The following is a 21,899-nucleotide window of genomic DNA, read 5'->3' as shown; positions in this document are numbered from 1 at the left end:
CTGTGGCTCAAGTGGTAGAGCACGGAAGCTCAGAGACTGCTCCCGGGCTCTGAGTTCAAGCCCCAGGAACCAGCACAAAAACAAACAAATAAAAATAAAAGAAGATGGAGCTAGTATTGATGGCAAGGCCTTTGGGATACAATTCCAGGGAGGTGAAGGCTTTGGCCTGTGGTCCCCACCCACACCCAGGCAGGATGGGGTTCAGGCACCCCCAGGGGGGTCCCTCCTGTCTGGTATGAGCCGTGACCTCAGCGAAGCCAACTTTGCCCTTGTATTTTTTTCCCCCTCTGCCCTCTCCCCAGGGCTGCCAACTAGCTAGAGGTATGGGCGGGGTTTACAAAAAGCATCCACTGATCATTGGCTGCTGGGTGGAGGTCTCTGAGTGGTGAAGGGCATGCTGGGATTTGTAGTCCAAGCTAAGCCCCCCCCACACACTCCCCCATAGGCCCCTAGCTATAGGTACCCAGCAGTCTGTGTGACCTATGACCGGCACACAAGCAGGCAGCGGGGTTGCCAAACTCTGTATCTAGAGTCCCTGTGACTTCAGAGCCGCACACCGTGCCCCGAGGGAAGGAAGGAGGGAGGGAGGGAAGGAGGGAGGGAGGGGAGGAAAGACTGTCTGCCCCAGGGTGCCCACCCCAGGACTGTGGGAGCTGAGATCAGCTGGGCTCAAATAAAACTCGGGTTCAGTGTGAGTCAGCAGAGCAGAGCTTGACTTTGACTTCTCCCTCTGTGGGACGGGGGGGGGGGCAGCCGGGGTGAACTCCTTGTGCAGTGCTCAGTGCTCTGGTGCTCTGCTTCCAGCCCTGTGGCCTCTCAACCTTCACTCAGGCTGTTTCCCGCCTGGGAACGGCTTGCTCTGGCTCCTGCCCCGCCTTGCGGGTCTCTCCTCAAAGGTGATTTTCTTCTGGATTCTTCCTCCATCCCCAGTTCCCTGGGGCCCAATTCCGTGCTGTGGGATGGGTCAGGCCACCTGATCCTTTGGCGCTTCAGCTCTCAGAGGTAAGCGCTTCTGGAGGACCTCCCTCGGTCTCAGCCAGGGCCCAGAACTTAATAGTTTGTTCAGTAAGTTTCTGTTGAAAGAAAGAATTCTTGCCCGCCCTCCCTCCCTCCCTTCCCTTCTTTCTATTAATATGTGGGCGCTGGGATTTGACCTCAGGGACTCACCATCTCACAGAGTTGGCACTCTACCACTTGAGCCACACCTCCACTTCCAGGTTTTTGCCACTTAGTTGGAGATAAGAGTCCCATGTGTTTGGTTTCGTTTGGTTTTCTACCCAGGCTGGCTTCAAACTGCGATCCTCAGATCTCAGCCTCCAGAGTAGCTAGGGGGAGCCACCCGTGCCAGGTGATTGAATGCTTAAAGAACAAAAGCCCGGTTGGGGAGGGTCCTAGTGAGGTCTCCTGTGGAGTCTTGAGAGGGTGGAGACCCCCAGGGTCTGGGGGTGGGGGGGGTCGCAGACCCCAACCAGGGGTAATAGCTGAGAACTGTGGTCTGCAGTTGTCTGCTTCTGGCCCCTCCCCTCGGGCTGGGCCCAGGAGAGGTGGGGGGAGGCAGTGGGGGGGGGTCCAGGGAGTGGGGAGGAGACTGGAGGAACCCTCACCCCAGACCTGGAGTAGCCTGGGGCGGGCAGGCAGGCGGGGTGCCGCTTGCCTGCGTGTGGGTCTGCTTTGTGCTTCCGCCTGTGGGGGTGAGTTATCTTGAGAAATCAAGTTGTGGGAACAAAAGTTTTTCACCAGCAAGAGAGACACGTGTGGCCTCCTGTGCGGACATCCTGGCGGACCCCCGGGGCCTGGCCGGGCTAAGGAGGGGACTCCAGCGAGCTGTCTCTGAACTTCTGAACTCTGCAGGTGTGTGGCCCTCCCCCTCCTCCCCTGCTGGCTCAGGTGTGGTGGGGGGGCTCCGGGTGGGGTGCGGGGTGCGGGTGCCAAACTGTCCCGCCAGATGCCAACCTCTGGGGGGGGGGACAAACCTCTCCAGAATTATTCTATCTTCGCATCTCTGAGGCCCAAGAGGGGGAGGGGGAGGGGCACGCGCTGGGGAGGGGGGAGCTTGAGAAAAGTGGGGAGGGGGGCCGGACCCCGAGAGAGGAGGGGTTGGGGGGCCCAGCTGGGAGGCCCTGGTGAGGGGCAGACGCCAGACAAGGATTGAGGGGCCAAGGATGAGAGGCGACTTTTGAGCAGGTCTCCCCCCCCCTCAACCCTCCCCCCTTGTAAGTTCAGCTGTCCCAGACTGGTTTTCCCAGACAGCAAAACAGTAAGAAAGTAGCCTTCAAGATGAGGAAGAAATGTTTCTTTGTTTGGGTTCTCTCTCTCTCTCTCTTTCTCTTAAGCCTCTTTGCACGTTCACAGTGGCTTTCCCCCCACCCCCCTTGTCTGCAAGGAGAAGGATCAAACAATGGCGACCCAGGCCACTGCCCGGAACCAGACATGGCCCGGGACCGCTGAAGATGACTCCGGCAGCTGGTACATCGATGAGCCCCAGGGAAATGAGGAGCTCCGGCCCCAGGGGTGAGTGTTACCCTTCGGCCCGCCCCCCCCCCAGCCAAGAAATGGGGTGTTGGCCAAGTTGCCAATGCGTGCCCAGCATGCCTCCTGTGTGCTGTGTGATCCCAGACCAAGCCGCAGCCTCTCTCCTCCCTTGGAGCAGCAAACGTTGCCCTGGGGTCAAGAGGTTTCAGATGGGGGTGTGTGTGTGTTGGGGGGGGCGCCTGGGCCACACAGGCCGATGGGGTGCAAACACCTGTGTGAAGTTGGGTAGAGCTAGACCTGGGACATACGGGGGTGGGGGGAGGGGGGCCTGGCCTGGAGGTCAGATGGCGAATCAGGGGAGAGGCCTTGAGGCAGATGACCTGGGGGGGGGGGTTGCGGGTTTACAGAGGGGGTGCTTTACAAGCATAGTGGGGGGGGGACTTAAGAGGAAAGAGAAGGGAAAAAGGAGACACCCAGAAAACTTGCTGCCCATGCATTTTTCTCCCCGGAGGGAGTCCTGGAGTCAGTGGAAGGGAGGCCCGGGAAGGGAGGCCCAGGAGGCCCTGTTCCGTGTATTAAGAAGTGTACCCAGGTCAGCTCAGGGTGGCTGAGATTTCTTGCTCCAAACTCTTATCTGTGATTAGTCCAGGCACCCTGGTGGAGAAACTAGAACTTTCTCGGCGCACAACCCCCACCCCACCCCCACCCACGGCCGGCCGTGGCCGCCAGCCTCTAGGGGACCCAGAGCTGGGGAATCTGCAGTTGTTCCTGCCCCCCCACCCCCCATCCCGTCTCCATCCCCTGCTCTGTTGTCTGAGGATCGGGCTGGAAAGGTGAGGCTGGGGGAGGGGCACGTCCAGATGTGCTCACATCTGTTCTGTATTACCATCTGAAACCCGAGAAGAGAAAATGCTCGTTGCGTGCCTCCCCACGGGGTGGGGTCAGCCCAGCAGGGGCTGAGGCCCCACCCAGGCCCAGGGGAGGGGCCGTGGTTCGCAAGACTGGGGGTTCTGGAACAAACGCTGCTGTCCGTAAGGGTATACCCCCCCCCCAACTGAGCTTCTTTGAGGGAGCTGGATTTCCTGAGCCTCCAGATTGGGGCTGGGAGAAGGCCCAGGGGACCAGGGAGGATCAAAATGCCAACCAGAGCCAAGGCCCAAGCGGCATTTTCTATCGAGGGGTCCTGGAGTCCTGGGGTCCCCGGTTAGGCAGGCACCCGCAGCCATGTGTGGCTGTGTATCTAAACGTGAGCTCAGAATACAACAGGGGCCGGGCATGGTGGCTCACACCCGTAATCCCAGCCATGCAGGAGGCTGAGATCTGAGGATCGCCCTTCAGAGCCAGCCTGGGGCAGTACAAGTCTGTGAGACTCATCACCCATGAACCTCCAAAAAGCCAGAGATGGAGCTGTGGTTCAAGTGGTAGAGAGGGTCAGCCTTGAGTGTCCAAACGAAGAGACAGCACCCAGGGACTAAGTTCAAGTTCAAGCCCCAGGACTAGGGTGGGGGCAGGAGGTAGAGGTACAGGGGGTGCAGGATTTGTGGTTCATTTCTTCCCCCCAGATCACCCAGCTCTAAGGAGAACTAGCAAAATGGACAGAAAAGAAAAATTCTCTCCAAACAGACATGCTTGCCCAATCCCCCTCCTGGGTGGGGAGGGGGGGAGCTGGGTACCCCGGGGCTTCCCAGGGGGGTGAACTTGGGCTCACCTCTCCCCATGAGTCAGATGCCCCAAGGGTACAGCTGAGGTCAAAGTTCTGCAGCTCTGCAGAAGGCTTCCTTGGGAGGCCTCGGGGTACCCTGGCATTGACAGGCCACTGCTGGGGGAAGGGAGACTGGGGGGACACTGGGGACAGGGACCAGGGTGGTCTCAACCACCAGGGGACAAAAGTCCCCTAAGCTGCAGGACACTGTCCTCACTTCCAAGATATATGTGTGTGTGTGTGTGTGTGTGTGTGTGTGTGTGTTTTGTCATTGGTTTGGTTTTTTGTCGGTCGTGGGGCTTGAACTCAGGGCCTGGGCGCTGTCCCTCAGCTCTTTCTGCTTCAGGCGAGCGCTCTACCACTTGAGCCACAGCGCCACTTCCGGTTTTCTTGTGGTTCATTGGAGATAAGAGTCTCATGGCCTTTCCTACCCGGGCTGGGTTGGAACTGTGATCCTCAGCTCTCAGCCTCCTGAGTAGCTGGGATGACAGGCGTGAGCCATGGGTGCCCAGCTCGGCCTCCACTTCTGAGACTCACCTGGAGTCAGCCATGTTGCCTCCTTCCTGTGCTCTGCTTCTTCCCTTAAATCTTAGCCTAAGGGTATACCAGCCGTCTCTCAAACTCAAACAGTATTTGGCTGGAAGTTTCTCTCCTTCTTCTCTACCTCCACCCCATCTTCCCTTTCCATGACACAAACATACCCAATGAGCACTAAGCAGGGTGTCAAGTGGGGAGCCCGTGGGGGGGTATAAGGGTTGCCAGACAGGAGGGGAGCCCCAGGGCTGAGGAGGCCCCTGGCTTTCGGTTGGGGTATATGGGAAAAGTAACAAAGCCAGTCACAATGTACCAGAGGACATGGGAAGAGCGTGGCCCAAGCTAAGACAGGGGGGAACCCCAACACCCCACATAGAACCCACTAGGTCCCCCCACCCCCCAAGCCCGGCTCTGCCTTCAGATGAGGCCAGCCACATTGCAGGCTTTTTCAGTTCGCTAGTGGAAGATGAGGGTCTGGTGGACTTTTCTTCCTGGGCTGGCTTTGAACTGCCATCCTCTGGCCCCGTCCTCCTGAGTAGCTGGGATGACAGGCTGGAGCCACTGGTGCCTGGCTGTCCTCTGAGATTTCCAGAAAGTAAGCAGAGTCCCGGGGCGCTGGGCTCACCCTGGACGGGGGCTTGTCTGGTCTTTTCTGAACAGCAGGCTTGCTGGGTGGAAAGAAAGCCACACATAGCTCCTCTGACCTCTGGTTTTGCTCTCACTGGAGCCCAGACTCAAGCCAGCGGGGCCCCTCGAATTCCCCCTCAACTCCTGCCCCAAACTCAGTGGCTCCTTGGGCCAATTTCTTTGTCCCAGGACCCAGCTGGGAAAGTTAAGCCTTTCATTATCAACACCAGTGGCTCACGCCTGTCATCCCAGCTCCTCAGGAGGCTGAGATCTGAGGATCTTGATTCAGAGCCAGCCCAGGCAGGAAAATCCCTGAGACTCTTATCTCCAATAAACCACTAGAAAACCAAAGTGATGCGTCAGCTCAAGCGGTAGAGCGCACACCTTGAAATGAAGAGCTCAGGGACAGCGCCCAGGCCCAGAGTTCAAGCCCCACAACAACAACCAACAACAAAAGAGTCACAGGTGGAACTGTGGCTCAGGTGGTAGAGCACCAGCCTTAAGCAACAAAGCTCAGTCCCAGAGTTCAAACCCTAGGACCAACATGCATGTACAGGTGCATGCATGCACACACACACACATACACACACTCATACACACAAACTGAGCCCCAATGCATGGAACGGGGCAGGCTGGCTGCAGGGGCGCAGGATGGGACATGAGAAGGTTGAGGAGACCCCAGGTCCAGCCTCATTCCCCCCGCAGGGCGGAGCCCCCCTGCCAGCCCAGGACGCCCCCCGGCCTGCACCACGCCTGCCTGGCTTCACTGTCGGTGAGTGGGGCTTGGCCTGCATCTTGCTGCCAGCCTGGGGATCTGGGGCGGGGGAGGGGGACGGGGCAGAGAGTTTTTCCAAGGTTGGGGGGTGGGGTCCCAAACAAAGCTCAGGATGAGCTTACAGTCTTTTAGAAATCATCACCTGGTATGGAAGGGATGGGGGGCGGCTAGGACTGACCAGGGCCACACGCAGCCCCTTGGGGTGGGGGTGGGGGGCATAAGCTCCGCCCATCCCTCTTTTCTCCATTCTCCTTCCAGCTCCTCTCGCTGCTGCTGCTGGCTGCGTTGGTAAGGCGGCGCCGGCCCTGGCCAAGTTGTGGGCACCGGAGACCTGGCTTGCCCAGGTTGGTGCTGGGTACCTCCCTGAGCCCCATGCTGAGTCCCTCAAAGCCAGCTCTGACTCCTGGGGCTCAGCACACCCCACCAGATCTGACCCCCCAGAGAGGGAGAAAAGGGACATGGGGGCAGAGGGGGAGCGCTTCTGAGTCCTGTCGCCCAGGAAAGGGGAGACAGGAGGTCTGGAAGAGCAGGCTGAGTTGGCTGTATTCATCCAATGCTATCCGTGGCCCTTCGCTGTCACCTGGACCCTGGTCACCAGGTTCCCTTTTGCTGGCAATTTCTTTTTTTTTTTCTCCATCCGTCCTACCACCCTAGAGGCTGGGGCAGGTGTGATCCTGAGCACCTGGGCTGGGACGGAGGGAGGTGGCTGGTGGAGGTGGCTGTAGTATAGATAGGACGGTTCTGGCTTTGTGGCCAGCCAGCTTGTCATCGCTGGCTGCAGTGCCCGGAGCCGGGGGGGCAGCAGGGTATGTGTGTGTGGAGGGGGGGTCGAGTGCCGCCCTCTCTCCTCCCCCCCCAAAGGGGTGCTGCCTGGGACAGCGGTGACCTCCCTCTGCCCTCTCTGGGCCCGAGCCCCAGCCCCAGGGCGTTGGTCTTGCACAAGGATGTTATGACTCGCTGTGTTCTTTGAAGATCCGCCAAAGCCCCGACAGACAGATGCATCGGTGTGGGGGCGGCGGTTTCCTGAAGCTTCCAGAAGCTTCCAGGGTGGGTGGAGGGAACGGTGCTGGGCCTTGTTCCCACCCCTTGTGGGGTCCCGGCGCCCTAGGGCTCAGCTGCGAAGGTGGACCCCACCCAGATGTGGATGGAAGGAATGATGCGCAGCCGCGAGGCGAGGGGTCTCGGGGTCCGGTCGGGGCGGCGGGGTGCATGGGGCAGCGTCGCTGGGGCACCCCGGCACACAGGCGCTGAGTGATGCCCTCTTGTCTTCTTGTTGCTGCCAGTCCTGTGGACTTCTTGGCCAGGGATGGACCCCGGGCAGTGCCAGCCGCCATCTTCATGGTTCTCTTCAGCAACCTGTGTTTGATGCTCTCCAGCGACGACCCGCTGCCCTTCCTGACCCTCACCCCTGCCCTCAGCCCAGGTACCCAGGGCCCAGGCTAGAGTTCTGGGGTATGAAGCTGGGCTTGAAGAGCTGAGTAGACACGAATACCTGGAGGGGCACCAGGCGCCAGTGGCTCATGCCTGTCATCCTAGCTACTCAGGAGGCTGAGATCTGAGGATCATGGTTCAAAGCCAGCCCAGGCAGGAAAGTCCATGAGAGTCTTATCTCCAATAAACCACCAGAAAACCAGAAGTGGTGCTGCGGCTCAAGCGGTAGAGCACGTGCCTTGAGCTGAAGAGCGCAGGGACAGCGCCCAGGCCTAGAGTTCGATCCTTACAACTGACTAAAAACAAAACAAAAAAGAATAGCCCTCCCTAGAGCCCCCCAGGGCACAAACTCTTTAGATCTTCAGTCTCCCCAAAGCATGAGAGTGTGCGTGTGCGTGTGTGTGTGCGTGTGTGTGCACCAATGTTGAGATTTGAACTCAAGGCCCGAGCACTGTCCCTTAGCTTTTTATTATTTTTATTTTCTCTTGGGGGGGCTTTAACTTGGGGCCTGGGTGCTTGCTCTTCCTGAGCTTTTCGGCTCAAGGCTAGCGCCCTACCACTTTTGAGCCACAGCTCCACTTCTGCCTTTTTGTGCTTCATTGGAGATGATACGCTCACAGTTTGCTTCTCTGGGCAGGCTTTGAACTGAGATCCTCAGATCTCAGCCTCCTGAGAAGCTAACAGGTATGAGCCACCAATGCCTGGCTCCTCTTAGCTTATTCACTCAAGGCTGGTGCTCTACCCCTTTGAGCTACAGCTCCACTTCCGGTGAAATCTCATGGACTTTCCTCCCGGGCTCCCTTCAAACTGAAATCTTCAGATCTCAGCCTCCGGAGTAGCTAGGATTATAGGCATGAGCCACTGGCACACGTCTTTCCAGAGAGTTTTAAGGAGGAGGATGTTAGGATCAGAAAAGCAACCAATGAAGAGGGAGTACTTAACTTAGTACTCACTCAGGTGCTGTGCTAAGCATCATGTTTATCTTATCTTGTCCTTGCTGATAATATACCACGGTTGTTTCTACTTTGCAGATAAGGAAGCTGAGACTTGGAGGGGTAAGTTGTACAAGGTCTCAAGGTGGGTGGTGGTCACACCCTACTCTTGAACTCAGGACTCTTACACCCACTGGACCAGCTGAGGGTGGCTTGGATGATGGAGATGGCAGCGAGGCCTGCGTGGGTGTGGCCTTCTCTAGGGACCTCTCCCTCAAAGGTCCTATCTCCTGTTTTGTGCCCCAGGACCTTGGAACATGCTGGCGTTGCTCTATTATCCTGCCCTTTACTACCCTCTGGCTGCCTGTGCTGTGGCTGGGCACAGAGTCGCTCACGTGCTGGGTACCGTGCTGTCCTGGGCCCATTTTGGCGTCCAGGTGTGGCAGAATGCGGAGTGTCCCCAGACTCGAAAGGTAAGCATGGATTCCCGGCACCCTTGGCCAGGGGTCCCTAGAGATCTGCCTCAGCCCGCATGGCTCATGTGTGCATGCGTGCATGTGTGTGTGCATGCGTGCATGCATATGTGTGTGTGTGTGTGTGTGTGTGTGTGTGTGTGTGTGTCCGTCCTAGGGTTTGAACTCAGGGCCAGTGCACTGTCCTTGAACTCCTTTGGCTATAAGGCTGGTGTCCTACCAATTGAGCCACAGCTCCACTTCTGCTTTTTGGTGGATCATTGGAGATCAGAGGCTCACAGACTTTCCTGCCTGGGCTGGCTTTGAACTACGATCCTCAGATCTCAGCCTCCTGAGTAGCTGGGATGACAGGCGGGAGCCACCAGCTCACGTGACTCTTTTTACATCTGCTTGTACGGCGGGTGTCTCTGTCTCTTTCCACCATCCTGCTTTCTCCCCTGACCACACAGGCTGACCTCCATGGCTCCCAGCTCAGCAGGGCCAGAGCAACAGACTAGGAAGCCCGAAATCCTGGGTGCTGACTCTCCCTGGCCTTCCTTCAGGCCGGAAATGAAGGTTTCAGATTGGAGGCTGATCCCACAGGGCTGAAGGACAATGTGGGAGCTTCAGAAGCTGCTGCACTGGCTGCTAAACGACACTGCAGAGTTGCCTAGTCTAGAGCCAGAGGCGGTGCCAGGGGAGTCCAACATCACTCATTCATTCATTCATTCATTCACAGCTTCATTCAATAATCATTCTCCACACCAGAGACATTCCTGCTACCACCCCTCATCTCCCAGACACGAAAAAATAAAGAACCAAGCAGGCAAGATTTTGAGGAAACAGTGTCACCTTTCTTTTTTCGTTTTGGTCAGTCATGGGGCTTGAACTCTGGGCCTGGGCGCTGTCCCTCAGCTCTCCAGCTCAAGGCGAGCGCTCTACCACTTGAGCCACAACACCACTTCCCAATATCACCTTTCTAGGACTCAGTTTCCCTTCCTATCAGTGGAGCTGGCACTACCAATACCCCCAGGAAGGGGTGAAAATTAGGAGTCGAGCCAGGTGCCTGGGGCTTACACCTGTTATCACAGCTACACAGGAGGCTGAGATCTGAGGATGGCGATTTGAGGCCAGTCCAGGCAGGAAAGTCTGTGAGACCTTCTTCTTCTTCTTCTTCTTCTTCCTCCTCTTCCTCTTCTTCTTCTTCCTCCTCCTCCTCCCCCTCCTCTTCCTCCTCCTCTTCTTCTTCTTCTTCTTCTTCCTCCTCCTCTTCCTCTTCTTCCTCCTCTTCTTCTTCCTCTTCTTCCTCCTCCTCTTCTTCTTCTTCCTCTTCTTCCTCTTCTTCTTCTTCTTCTTCTCCTTCTTCTTCTTCTTCTTCCTCTTCTTCTTCTTCTTCTTCTTCTTCTTCTTCTTCTTCTTCTTCTCCTTCTTCTTCTTCTTCTTCTTCTTCTTCTTCCTCTTCTTCTTCTTCTTCTTCTTCTTCTTCTTCTTCTTCTTCTTCTTTTCTTCTTCTTCTTCTTCCTCTTCTTCTTCTTCTTCCTTTTCCTCCTCCTCCTCCTCCTCTTCTTCTTCTTCTTCTTCTTTTTTGCCAGTCCTGGGGCTTGAACTCAGGGCCTGGACGCTGTTCCTGAGCTTCTTTTGCTGGCACTCTCCCACTTGAGCCACAGCAGCATCACTTCGGGCTTTTTCTGTGTATGTGGTGCTGAGGAATCAAACCCAGGCCTTCATGCATGCTAGGCAAGCACTCTACCACTGAGCCACCTTCCCAGCCCTGTGAGACCCTTCAATCCAATGAACCACCCAAAAGTTAGAAGTAGAGGTACGGCTCAGATGGTAGAGCTTCAATAAAAAGCTAAAGGACAGCACCCACACCTTGAATTCAAGCCCCAGGATCTGCACATGAAAGAGGAAAGAAAAAGAAGGGAGCGAGGGAGGAGGGCACCCTACTTCAGGCCTTAATGCAGCTCTTGGGGGGTGTCGCGGGGTGCACTGGGGGGGATTGTCCGGCCTTGCGGAACCCAGGGAGAGCACATGGCGGTTTCACGCACCCACACTGGTCCTGCAAAGGGGGATAGAGGGGCAGGAGGCTTTCCAAGGCCTCAGGGCCTGGTATGGGACCCAGTGCGTGGGGTGATGGGGATCTGTCTGAGTGTCTATTTGTCCACACAGATCTACAAGTACTACTCCTTACTGGCCTCCGCGCCTCTCCTCCTGGGCCTCGGCTTCCTGAGTGTCTGGTATCCGTTGCAGCTGGGACACAGCTTCCGCCCCGGGACAGGGGTGAGCTCCCACGTAAAGCAGTTGCAAGGCCTGGGTGGGCGCTTGCTGGCATGCAGAACCCCAGGACCAACATGTCTGCAGTGCAAGTGTCCTGCATTAACCTGAAATGAGGCGCTATTGGATGATGTCAGAAGCAGGGGCCATCTGGGAGGGCTTCCTGGAGGGGGCCAACTTCAGTGGAGGCCTGCAGGATGGGAGGGGCTGGGGAGAAAATAAGAACAAGGGGTAGAGGGCTCAGATAGAGCTAAGGAGTGTAGGGACTGTTTTGTTCAGGTTCACCTTTGCAGCCCTGCTAGACACATACTCAGTGGTTCAGAATGTTTGCATGGATGGATGGACGGACAGATGGCTTTTCTTTCCTTTTCTTTTTGGTCATGGGGCTTGACCTCTGGGCCTGGGCACTGTCCCTGAACTCTTCAGCTCAAGGCATGCGCTCTACCACTTGAGCCACAGAACCACTTCTGGTTTTCTAGTAGTTCATTGGAGATAAAGGTCTCGTGGACTTTCCTGCCCAGGCGGGCTTTGAACCATGATCCTCAAATTGCTCAGCCTCCTGAGTAGCTAGGATGACAGGTGTGAGCCACCGGCTCCCGGCTAGGATGGATGGCTTTATCACAATGAGAGCTGTCAGGCTGTGGGTCCTGGATTTCACCCCCTGCCTCCTTGGCCTCCCCTTAATTTCTTGGTTTAGCTCCTGTGCTTGTTATTCTTGCCTGCTGTTGTTCAGACTCCTCCATTTAGGCCTCCCCACCTCCCCCTACCCTCCTCTCCACCCCGGGTTCACTGCTGGCTCAGAAAAGGGGAGCTGCTCTCTCTCCTGACCCAGCTGAGCCTTGTCAGGATATCCCTGGCCTGGCTCTCTCCATGCCAAAGGCTTTGGACTTCGGTCGGAGACATTTAAGCCACAAAGGGCCCAGTCAAGCTTTGAGTTCATCTACTCCAGCCCTGGGTCTCTGGGGTTGCCATGGCAACAGGTAGCCCTTGCCCTTCTCTTCCTAGAGAATACAGAATGGGTTTCCATGGGCCCCGGCCACCGCGCAAGCAGGCGGCTTAAGGCATGTGGTTTAAGCAAATCCAGTCACCTGAGCAGCAGCAAGAAATGCCCCCAGGGAGCCCCTGGCTGGACCGAAGCCATCCTGTGTCTGCCTCAGCCATACACCCAGGGGGTCCAGCTTCCCCCAGGCCCCAGTCCGAGCTAGGATTTTTCTCTCCCAACAAGAGACTCCAGTAAAGCCGGAGCCAGTCGGAGGTTGATCTTAAGGAAGAACTGCCCAGCCATGCAGGCGGGGTTGATAGGATTGGAGAGACTGACTGCTCTTGTATTGGGGAAAGAGAACCAGGCCAGTTTTTCACCCCGGTGTGGCCTTTAGTCCTACAGCCTCCCTGCCTCCACCGCTGCTCATGGATTTCATGGAGGCCTGCTTACATGAGACACACCCAGTGCCCAAAGCCAGAGCCCCTTGCGGTCAGCTGGATTCGGGTCTCAGGGCTCTGTCCCTCTCTGCCCCCTCCCCTCCATCTCCTTTCTAGGGGCAGCAGGGCTATTACTCAGAGGAGTACCTGAGGCGCCTTCTTGGCCGGAAGAAGCCGGATGGCGGGTGAGGCCTGTGGAGCAGGCATGGGTGGGAGGCCAGGGTATGACGGGCACAGGGAAGGAATAAGCAGGGGTCTGCCTGGGCCTTGTCCTGGGGCCTTGCTCAGAGGATCTGTCTCATGCAGTTCATGCCCTGCCTCAAAGCAAGGCCTACTGTCCTGGGCCTGCACCTGCTACCGGCACTCGATCTACACCCCCCAGCGAGGTACGGGGGTGGGGGCAGAGGCCCATGGATGGGGGCAGTCTGGGTGGGACCAGGCGAAGCTCCTGGCCTGGGTTTATATAGCATGGGGTCCTGTGTACCCCAGCCTTTTCCTGCACCCCTTGTGAGGATGGGGAGGGGGCCCAAGCTTGGGTAGCATTGCTCACTGGCACTTCTCATGGGGACCACAGGATTCCGTTTACCCTTGAAGCTGGTGATCTCAGCCACGCTGACCGGGACAGCCATCTATCAGGTATGCCCTGTCTCAAAGAGCTCAGTTGTGCACACGCTCCACCCACGACTCTGTTCCATTGCTCTGGCCTAAGCTGGAGAAAAGGGGATCACCCCTTTGGGGAGCTCACGAAGTGACAATGGATGAGGTTTTTGTTTTGTGTGGTTCAAGCCACTCCTGGGGTTTGAACTCTGGGACTTGTGCTCTTGCTTGGTTTACTTTCCCCCTCCAGGCTGGAGTGCTATCATTTGAGCCACAGCTATACTTCTGGCTTTTTTTTTTGTCAGTCCTGGGGCTTGAACTCAGGGCCTGGAAACTGTTTTTGAGCTCTTTTTGTTCTACCACTTTGAGCCACAGCACCACTTCCGGTTTTTAAGGGGATAATTGGAGCTAAGAGTCTCGCAGGGACTTTTCTACCTGGGCTGGCTTTGAACCACAATTCTCAGATCTCAGCCTCCTGAGTAACTAGGATGACAGGCGTGAGCCACCGGTGCCCACCCCCCTCCCCCTTTCTTTTCTGATTGATTGGAGGTAAGAATCTCACAGGCTTTTCTACACAGACTGGCTTCAAACTAGGATCCTCCAGTCACAGTCTCCTGGGTGGCTGGGATGACAGGCGTGTGCTACTGGTACCTAGTTTGACGTCTCTCTTGTTTTATAGCTGGGGAATATTACAGAGGTTGGGAGACTGACCTGGCCAAGCTCTTTCAGCGAATACTTCAAGGTAGCCATTTAATGCTGGTGGCTCTGATAGGGGAAAGAGAAAAGAAGGAAGCTTTGTACCCTGAAGTTTAGAGAGTAGGAAGGCTCCGAGGACTGTCCGGTCTTCTGAAGGGCTCTGGCTCTGTGTGTAACCCGCTGTTTGTAGTGCACAAGGCCCCTATCTAAGGGGCAGGTGAGCTGATCCCTGGGCATCCTGACCATGGGGCTCCTCTAGGTGGCGCTGCTGCTGCTGGCGAGCGTGGTACCCACTATGCAGAAGGTGAGGGCCGGGCTCACCACCGATGTATCCTACCTGATGGCTGGCTTCGGGATTGTGCTCTCCGAGGACAGGCACGAGGTGGTGGAGCTGGTGAGGCATCACTTGTGGGCTCTGGAAGGTGAGACGTCTGGGGTTCCCTAAAGCCATGGTGGGAGGACATCAGGAGACCCACGCTGGTCCCCAGCTCAGCTCAGACACATTGAATGCTCTTGGATAGGTCCTTTTGTTTCTTTTTCACTTTTTGTCAGTCTAGAGGCTGGGTGCTGTCCCTCAGCCTCTTTGTGCTCAAGGCTAGTGCTCTGCCTTTTTTTTGTCAGTTGTGGGGCTTGAACTCTGGGCCTGGGCGCTGTCCCTCAGCTCTTCAGCTCAAGGCAAGGACTCTACCACTTGAGCCACAGCACCACTTCCTGTTTTCTGGCGGTTTACTGGAGATTGGAGTCTCACGGACTTTCCTGCCTGGGCTGGCTTTGAACTGTGATCCTCAGATCTCAGCCTCCTGAGTAGCTAGGATGACAGGTGTGAGCCACCGACACCCGGCTCACTCTGCCACTTTGAGCCACAGCACCACTTCTAATTTTCTGGTGGTTCGTTGGAGATAAGAGTCCCACGGACTTTCCCGCCTGGGCTGGCTTCGAACCTTTCTCCTCAGATCTCAGCCTCCTGAATAGCTAGAATGATGTGAGAGCCCTGGGCACCTGGCTGCTAATATTCTTCATTTTTATTTTTTGGTGGTTCCAGGGTTTGAACACGGGGCTTTGCACCCGCTGAGCTGTGCCTTCAGCCCTTTCTGTTCTCATGTGCATGCTCCTGGCACAGCTCATCTTCATCTTCATGCACATGGCTGGAGTGAGGGCGAGGAGGGAGGACAGGCAGCCCTGGCCCCTTCCCTAGTCCCTGCAGGCAGTGCTGTGGACTCACATCCTCTGTGCTCTGAACAAAGGTCGCCGACAAGGTCACCATCAAGGTGGTTCCAGAAGATGGGCAGCTTGGCTGGGCAGCCCATGCTGTGCGCATGCGTGGAAGGGGGGGTGGGGGGAGGAGGGAGAACCCTCATGGTGTGCGCATGCGCAGGCGAGACTCCCAGGTGCCGGGGTGAGCTGGTGTGAGACTCATGGCGTTCGCCTGTGCAGTGAGACAGTGTGCGCATGCGCAGGATGAGCCTCTACACGTGCGCGTGGGGCAGCATGCAGTGTGCGCATGCGCGCAGGGGAGGCGCGCTGGGTTGGAAGGGGGTGCGCGGGAAGTGCTGGTTTCTTTTAAAGGCCATGCGGTGGAGCTGGTCGCAGGTGGCAGGTAGGGTGGAATCCCAGCAATCCGTGAAGCAACAAAGGCAAAGCCGGCTGGGGCCCAGAGGTGGCCTCCATCTGTCACAGGATGGAAAAGGATGTCAGCTTCTGCTGGATTTGAGAACTAGGGGATGGGCCTCCACCCAGGGGGGGGGATGGAGAGACAGCTGCCCCCCCCAGACCCCACCCCGGCAGTGGGCCTGAGGCTCCCCAAGCCCCCAGGTCTTGATTTCTACTATCCCCCCCTCCCTTAGTGTGCTACGTCTCTGCCTTGGTTTTGTCGTGTTCTCTCACCTTCCTGCTCCTGGCCCGCTCGCTGGTGACACACAGGTCAGTGGGGGGCTCCCACTCACCCCACTCAGAGGTGGATCAGGGGTCAGAGTCCTGGGAGAGTGGGGTGGGGTGGAGGTCTGGTGGCACAAAGGCACAGGAGAGACTGATCCAGGCATTGAATGTCGATAAGAGTCTCAAGGACTTTCCTGCCTGGGCTGGCATCGAACCTTGATCCTCAGATCTCAGCCTCCTTGTGTAACAAGGATTACAGGCGTGAGCCTGTACCTTTGGCCATTTCTCTTTCTTTTTTGGTTATTTGTGGAACTTGAACTCTGGGGCTGGGTGCTCTCCCTGAGTTCTTCAGCTCAAGGCTAGCTAGCACTCTACCACTTATGCCACAGCCTATGTCCGGTTTTCTGAAGATAAGTCTCATGGACTTTTCTGCCTGGGCTGGCATTGAACTGCGATCCTCAGATCTCAGCCTCCTGAGTAGCTAGGATCACAGGCGTGAACCACCAGTGCCCAGCCCAATTTCTCACTTTTCTGACTTGGCTTATGTTGAGCCTTCTGCCTGGATCTGTCTCCCTTGTTTACCCTTTAAGACTCTGCAGACATTGCCTCTTCAAGGAAGACCTTCTCCCTTCTCCTCTCCTTCCACCCCATTGAACTAGTGTTCTCTTCAGTACTTCTGGGCTGGTGGCTACAGGGCATGTGTGTGTGTGGGGGGGGCTATCTTGGAGCTTGGGCATTGCTCCCTAAGGGCTCTCCCTCCCCCTTCCCTCCCTTCCCACCTCAGGGCCAATCTTCAAGCTCTGCACCGTGGGGCTGCCCTGGAGATGGGCCCACCGCTCCAGAACACACATCCCTCCCGCCATGCCATCTTCTGCTGGATGAGCTTCAGCGCCTACCAGACGGCCTTCACCTGCCTTGGTGAGCCCGTAGCCCGCCCCTGCCCCTGTGGAGGAGGGAAGGGCACCCCGTAGTGCCTGGCTGCCCCTGAGAGTTTTTGCCCAGGCTGGGAAGGCCCAGGGATAAGAGTCTCATCTGCCCTCTGGTGGGACCAGACTCTGGATGGGGAGCAGGACCCAGGAGAGGGGGCTAGCTCATGGGGGATGGGAGCCCTTGGGGTGTGTGGGGGGGCCGGAGTTGCTAGCAGGGTTCTGCTGAGCACTGAGCATGGGGTCTAGACCGGATGATGCCTAAAATGTGGGTAGCTGGGTCAAGGCCCAGGGTCCCCCTTCACCTTCTGGTGGAGGGGAAGAAGATGTGGGGGAGAAGGAAGAGAACTAAAAGAACAGAACTGAAAGCTGTGATTTTTCATCTCAGCAGGCCTTACCCACCACCCACATATGTGTATGTGTGCGTACACACACACACACACACACACACTCCCTTCTGTACACAGTGTCCTGTGTGATCCGTTAGCCTGGCTATCTCCAGAGACAGCTAACTCTCCAGCACCCATCACCATGGGCCAGGCCCTGGCTTGTAGGAATGCAAAACACTCACAGGAAATCTTGTTCTCAAGAAGCAAGGGAAGCCAGGTGCTGGTGGCTCATGCCTGTCATCCTAGCTACTCAGGAGGCTGAGATCTGAGGATCACGATTCAAAGCCAGCCCAGGCAGGAAAGTCCGTGAAACTCTCATCTCCAACAAACCACCAGAAAACCGGAAGTGGCGCTGTAGCTCAAGTGGTAGAGTGACTAGCCTTGAGCTGAAGAGCTGAGGGACAGCGTTCAGGCCCAGAGTTCAAGTCCCATGACCAGCAAAAAAAAAAAAAAGCAAGGGGAAATAAGGGCAGCAGAGCCCTTGGTTGCTCAGATATGATGCTGTTCACAGCAGAGATTCCTGTCCCCATATTATAGACAAAACAAACCAGGATCAGAGAGGTAAAACAATCTTCTCAAGGTGGCACAGTAATTAGAAACCAAGTCCTGGAAGGGAGGGTGTGGCTCATGGGGTAGAGTGCTAGCCTTGAGTGAAAAAGCCAAATGAGATTTCAAGCCCAAGTATTGGCACTAAAAACAAAAACCCAACAACAACAACAACAAAAAAGAGCCAGGTGTTGATAGCTCATACCTGTCATCCTAGCTACTCAGGAGGCTGAGATCTGAGGATCGAGGTTCAAAGCCAGCCCTTTTATCTCCAGTTAGCCACTCAAAAACTGGAAGTGGAGCTGTGGCTCAGATCGGTAGAGCGCTAGCCTTAAGCTAAAAGAGCTCAGGGACAGTGCTCAGGCCCTGAGTTCAAAACCTCCCATCCCCTCCTCCCCCACCACTGAAAAATTCCTGGGTTCCTGGGAGTTTGGGACAGGCCAGCCTTATAACCTCCTGCCTCCTGTGCTGGGCCCACAGGACTCCTGGTCCAGCAGATCATCTTCTTCCTGGGGACCACGACGTTGACCTTCCTAGTGTTCATTCCAGTGCTTCACGGCAGGAACCTCGTGCTCCTCCGCTCCCTCCAGGCCTCCTGGTGGGTGGGGAAGGTGGTGGATCTGGGGGGGGGGCGCGTTCTGGGACTCTTTCCCCAGGGGCAGCTCACAGCCACCAATCTTCCCATCCCACCCCAACCACAGGCCCTTCTGGCTGACTCTGGTGCTGGGGGTGGCTCTACAGAATGTAGCAGCCCACTGGGGCTTCCTGAAGCACCTCCATGGACCCCCAGAATTGACCAACCGGTAAGGTGTCCCCAGAGTCTCTTAGAGGTGTGTGTGTGTGTGTGTATGCAAGCACATGCATGTGTTCTGGGAATGCAGCTTGAATTTAGGGGCTTACCCTCTTGCTTGGCTGTTTTCTTCCCTCTCTTTCTCTTTACCACTTGATCCACACCTCCACTTCCAGCATTTTGCTGGCTCATTGGAGATCAGAGTCTTGCAGACGTTGGCTTCAAACCTCCATCCTCTGATCTCAGCCTCCTGATAGCTGGGATGACAGGCTGAGCCAATAGGACCTGGCCATTGAGTTCTTTTCTGGGCCTTTCTCCCTTCCCCAACTTGCCTCCCACGCTCGAGCCCTGCAGGTACGTCCGTCCAATGGAGGCCAGCCTGCTCCAGAATTCTCTCTGTGACTATCCTGGGGCCCGAATCACTCCCTTGAGACTTGTTTTTGTTTGTCTGTGATACTGTTTTGGAATGCTGGGGACTGAGCTAGGGCCTCACATATGCTAGGCAAACCTCATTCCTGGGAGATCGGGGCTGTACCCCCCTCCGTTTTGCAGGGACTTTGTTAATGGACAAAAGACCCCTAATGGGGCAGTGGGAGACCCCGGGGTTCACAGGTAGAGACATGAACTTAAATATCAACCCTGCCCCCCCCCCCCGAGGATCCAGACAGCCTTGGCTCCTGGCTTCTCTGGGCTTCAGTTTCCTTTCTGCAGAAGGGGGCAAATAACCTGTCTTCCAGGGTTGGGTGGGGGGCAGTCAGGTCTAGAGAGGTACAGAAGATACGCAGTAAACAGTAGGCGCTCACTGTCAGCCTTGCTCCTCCCCTCCAGGCGTGCACTCGCAGCGGCCACCTTCCTACTCTTCCCCATCAACATGCTCGTAGGGGCAGTGGTGGGGCTCTGGCGCATGCTCCTCTCTGCCCTCTACAATGCAGTCCACCTTGGCCAGATGGAACTCAGCCTGCTGCCACCCAGAGCCACCAATCTGGACCCGGGTAAGATCCCTGGGCAAGGACTGAGGGCTGAGAGGATGAGGCCTAGGGCAAGGGGTTAAGGACTAGAGTCTAGGAGTTGGGGGTTGGGGCCAAGGCCTGGAGTCTAGGTCTAGGTGTTGGGGACTGAGAGTCCTAGCTAGGGCTAGGAGTTGGGGGCTAAGGGCTGGGGCTAGGGGTTGGATATTGGGAGCTAGGGGTTGGGAGCTACAGAATAGGATCTAGGGCTGGGACTGGGGATCTAGGGCTAGCATCTGGGGGCTGGGGCCCTGAATTAAGGAGCTGGGGGCTAGGCTGGGCCTAGAGGCTAAGATGGCTCAAGCAGGAAAGGTGTGACTGCCCGATTATCTGTGGCCCTGTGTGTGCTATGTGTGTGCTATGAGCTGTGTGTGCTCACTTAGAGTACATATGCTCTATGCTCTCAGCTTTTGTGCACATATGCATGTACACGCACATGGGTGGGCATATGTGCACAGGTGTGTGTGCATGTGTGACTTGCATGTGTGTAAATGTATGACCACGCGTGTGTGTGATTGTGCATCCCTGTCACATGGAGTACATGTGACCCATGCCCAGTATGCCCAGTGTGTGATCAAGCATGTTTGTGTCTGTGTGCACACGTGTGTGCCCACATTTGTGATTGCGCACACACACATGGTAGGGTAGAATGTGTATGCACGGGCGTGCATGGCGTCAGGTGTGTGCACACGTGTGATCGTGCTTGTGCTGTGCACGCTTCATCCCGCTGGCCCTTCCTGATGCCGTGCCCTGCCCCTCCGCACCCCAGCATATCAAACATATCGAAACTTCCTGAAGATCGAGGCCAGCCAGTCACATCCAGCCGTGGCAGCTTTCTGCACCCTGCTTCTACGAGCTCGGAGCCCCCAGCTCCGACCCCCAGGAAATCTCCCTGGAAGCCTCAGGCTGGGGGAGGAAGAGGAAGGTAGGCCTTGCCTCTGGGTGGACCATGGGGGTCCTGAACCCTAGCAGCATGGCCTGGCCACGCCCCTCCCAGCACGGCCCAGCCACGCCCCTCCCACACTGCTCAGCCAAACCCCTCCCACAGGACCCAGCCAAACCCCTCCCACAGGACCCAGCCAAGCCCCTCCCAGCACGGCCCAGCTACGCCCCTCCCAGCACGGCCCAGCTACGCCCCTCCCACAGGGCCCAGCTAAGCACCACCCACACTGCTCAGCCAAGCCCCTCCCACAAGGCCCAGCCAAGCTCCTCCCACATTGCCTGGCCATGCCCCTCCCATAGGGCACAGCCACGCCCCTCCCAGCATGGCCCAGCCAAGCTCCTCCCACACTGCCCAGCCACGCCCCTCCCAGCACGGCCCAGCTACGCCCCTCCCACAGGGCCCAGCCAAGCCCCTCCCACACTGCCCAGCCAAGCCCCTCCCACAGGGAATGTCCACCTCCGCTCTCCCTTAGCCGTCTGTGGGGCCCCTGGCTGTCCGTTCTCGGGTGGTTTTTTTTCTGTACTGTGCATGTTCATACACGGACCGCAGTGGTTGCTTCCTACGGGGTTCTGTCAACCGTCCAGGCTGCACCCCTCTGCTCTCTCAAAGAGCTTGAGACATCCTTCCTACCGCCCAGGAGATGCGCAGGGGACACTCACCGGTGCCGCCCCTGTGCTGGCCGGGCCCCCCTTCCTCTGGCTGCCCCTGCCTGGTGACATCTGAGCCTTCCCACCCTCTGCAGCCTCATCTCCTCCTCCCCACTCCCAGCTCACTCGTAGCTGGCTGCGAAGCCCCAAGCTCATCGCTCTTACCATGGCCAGCCTTCTCGGACTGGGCTTGGGTCCAGGGAGAGGGCTTGAGGGGTGACTCACTGAGGGACCCCTCTCCTCAGGGATGCAGCTGCTGCAGACGAAGGATCCTGTGGCCAAGGGAGCTGGACCCCGCGTCTGCCGGAGCAGGGCCCGATGGGGTGTGGCCTATACATTGGTGCAGAACCCATCCCTGCAGGCCTTCCGGAAGATGGCCCTGGCAGGTGCCCGGGCCAATGGTGTCCAGCCCTGAGGGCGAGGAAGATCGAGCTCACCCCAGTCAGGGCCAAGGCGGAGATCTGTCTATACTGTGAGCTGGGGAGAGCCCTGCTCTCTGCCCTGCACACGGGGTTCCCAGGGAGGGCTGGGGGAGGAGGGATTGATGGGCTGGGAGGGGCCTAGGAGATGGTGGAGGCGGAGGGCCAGACACATCCGGGCCTTTTCTCTCCTCCCTTGGCTCAGGCCTTGGGGGGGGGGGCCCTCCCAGAGGCCTTTCCAGTAATTCAGGGCCTGGACAGGCTAGAGTTCCACCTCAGGCCTGGCACTGCCCCAGGGCGGGTCTTGGCTTTCTCTGCCTCCCTCTCCTGCCCTAGATGGACTGGAAGATTTCCAGGGCCCATGAGGAAAACCCCACCCCACTGAGGAGCCGGGCGGGCACAACACACTGGGCTGACTGGCCCTTCATTCTCATAATGTAACTAGG

At 57.2% G+C, this 21,899-nt stretch overlaps 1 protein-coding gene across 1 annotated transcript; it reads left to right on the top strand.

Moving 5' to 3' along the window:
- The first annotated feature begins 1,645 nt into the window (after nt 1-1,645).
- On the top strand, nt 1,646-21,531 carry Stra6 (stimulated by retinoic acid 6). Its single transcript, XM_013012006.1, has 19 exons — nt 1,646-1,851; nt 2,387-2,511; nt 6,041-6,107; nt 6,369-6,454; nt 7,394-7,533; nt 8,573-8,596; nt 8,780-8,946; nt 11,095-11,205; nt 12,736-12,803; nt 12,925-13,004; nt 13,193-13,254; nt 14,171-14,333; nt 15,756-15,831; nt 16,571-16,704; nt 18,128-18,245; nt 18,349-18,450; nt 19,266-19,429; nt 20,214-20,369; nt 21,280-21,531. Exons 2-19 carry the CDS (start codon nt 2,399-2,401, stop codon nt 21,447-21,449), a joined length of 2,001 nt encoding a protein of 666 aa, XP_012867460.1. The 5' UTR covers nt 1,646-1,851; nt 2,387-2,398; the 3' UTR covers nt 21,450-21,531.
- The last annotated feature ends 368 nt before the right edge of the window (nt 21,532-21,899 follow it).

Source organism: Dipodomys ordii, unplaced genomic scaffold (genome assembly GCF_000151885.1).
Source record: "Dipodomys ordii isolate 6190 unplaced genomic scaffold, Dord_2.0 Scaffold15, whole genome shotgun sequence".
Lineage (NCBI taxonomy): Eukaryota > Metazoa > Chordata > Mammalia > Rodentia > Heteromyidae > Dipodomys > Dipodomys ordii.
This window is presented reverse-complemented; position numbering and strand designations above follow the sequence as displayed.

Bases quoted from the DNA above. Each gene is read 5' to 3' on its own strand.
- Stra6 (XM_013012006.1), top strand. From the start codon at position 2,399: ATGGCGACCCAGGCCACTGCCCGGAACCAGACATGGCCCGGGACCGCT. The intron at 7,534-8,572 runs GTACCCAGGGCC...TCTACTTTGCAG, and splicing joins CACCCCTGCCCTCAGCCCAG to ATAAGGAAGCTGAGACTTGG. The intron at 13,005-13,192 runs GTACGGGGGTGG...TGGGGACCACAG, and splicing joins GATCTACACCCCCCAGCGAG to GATTCCGTTTACCCTTGAAG.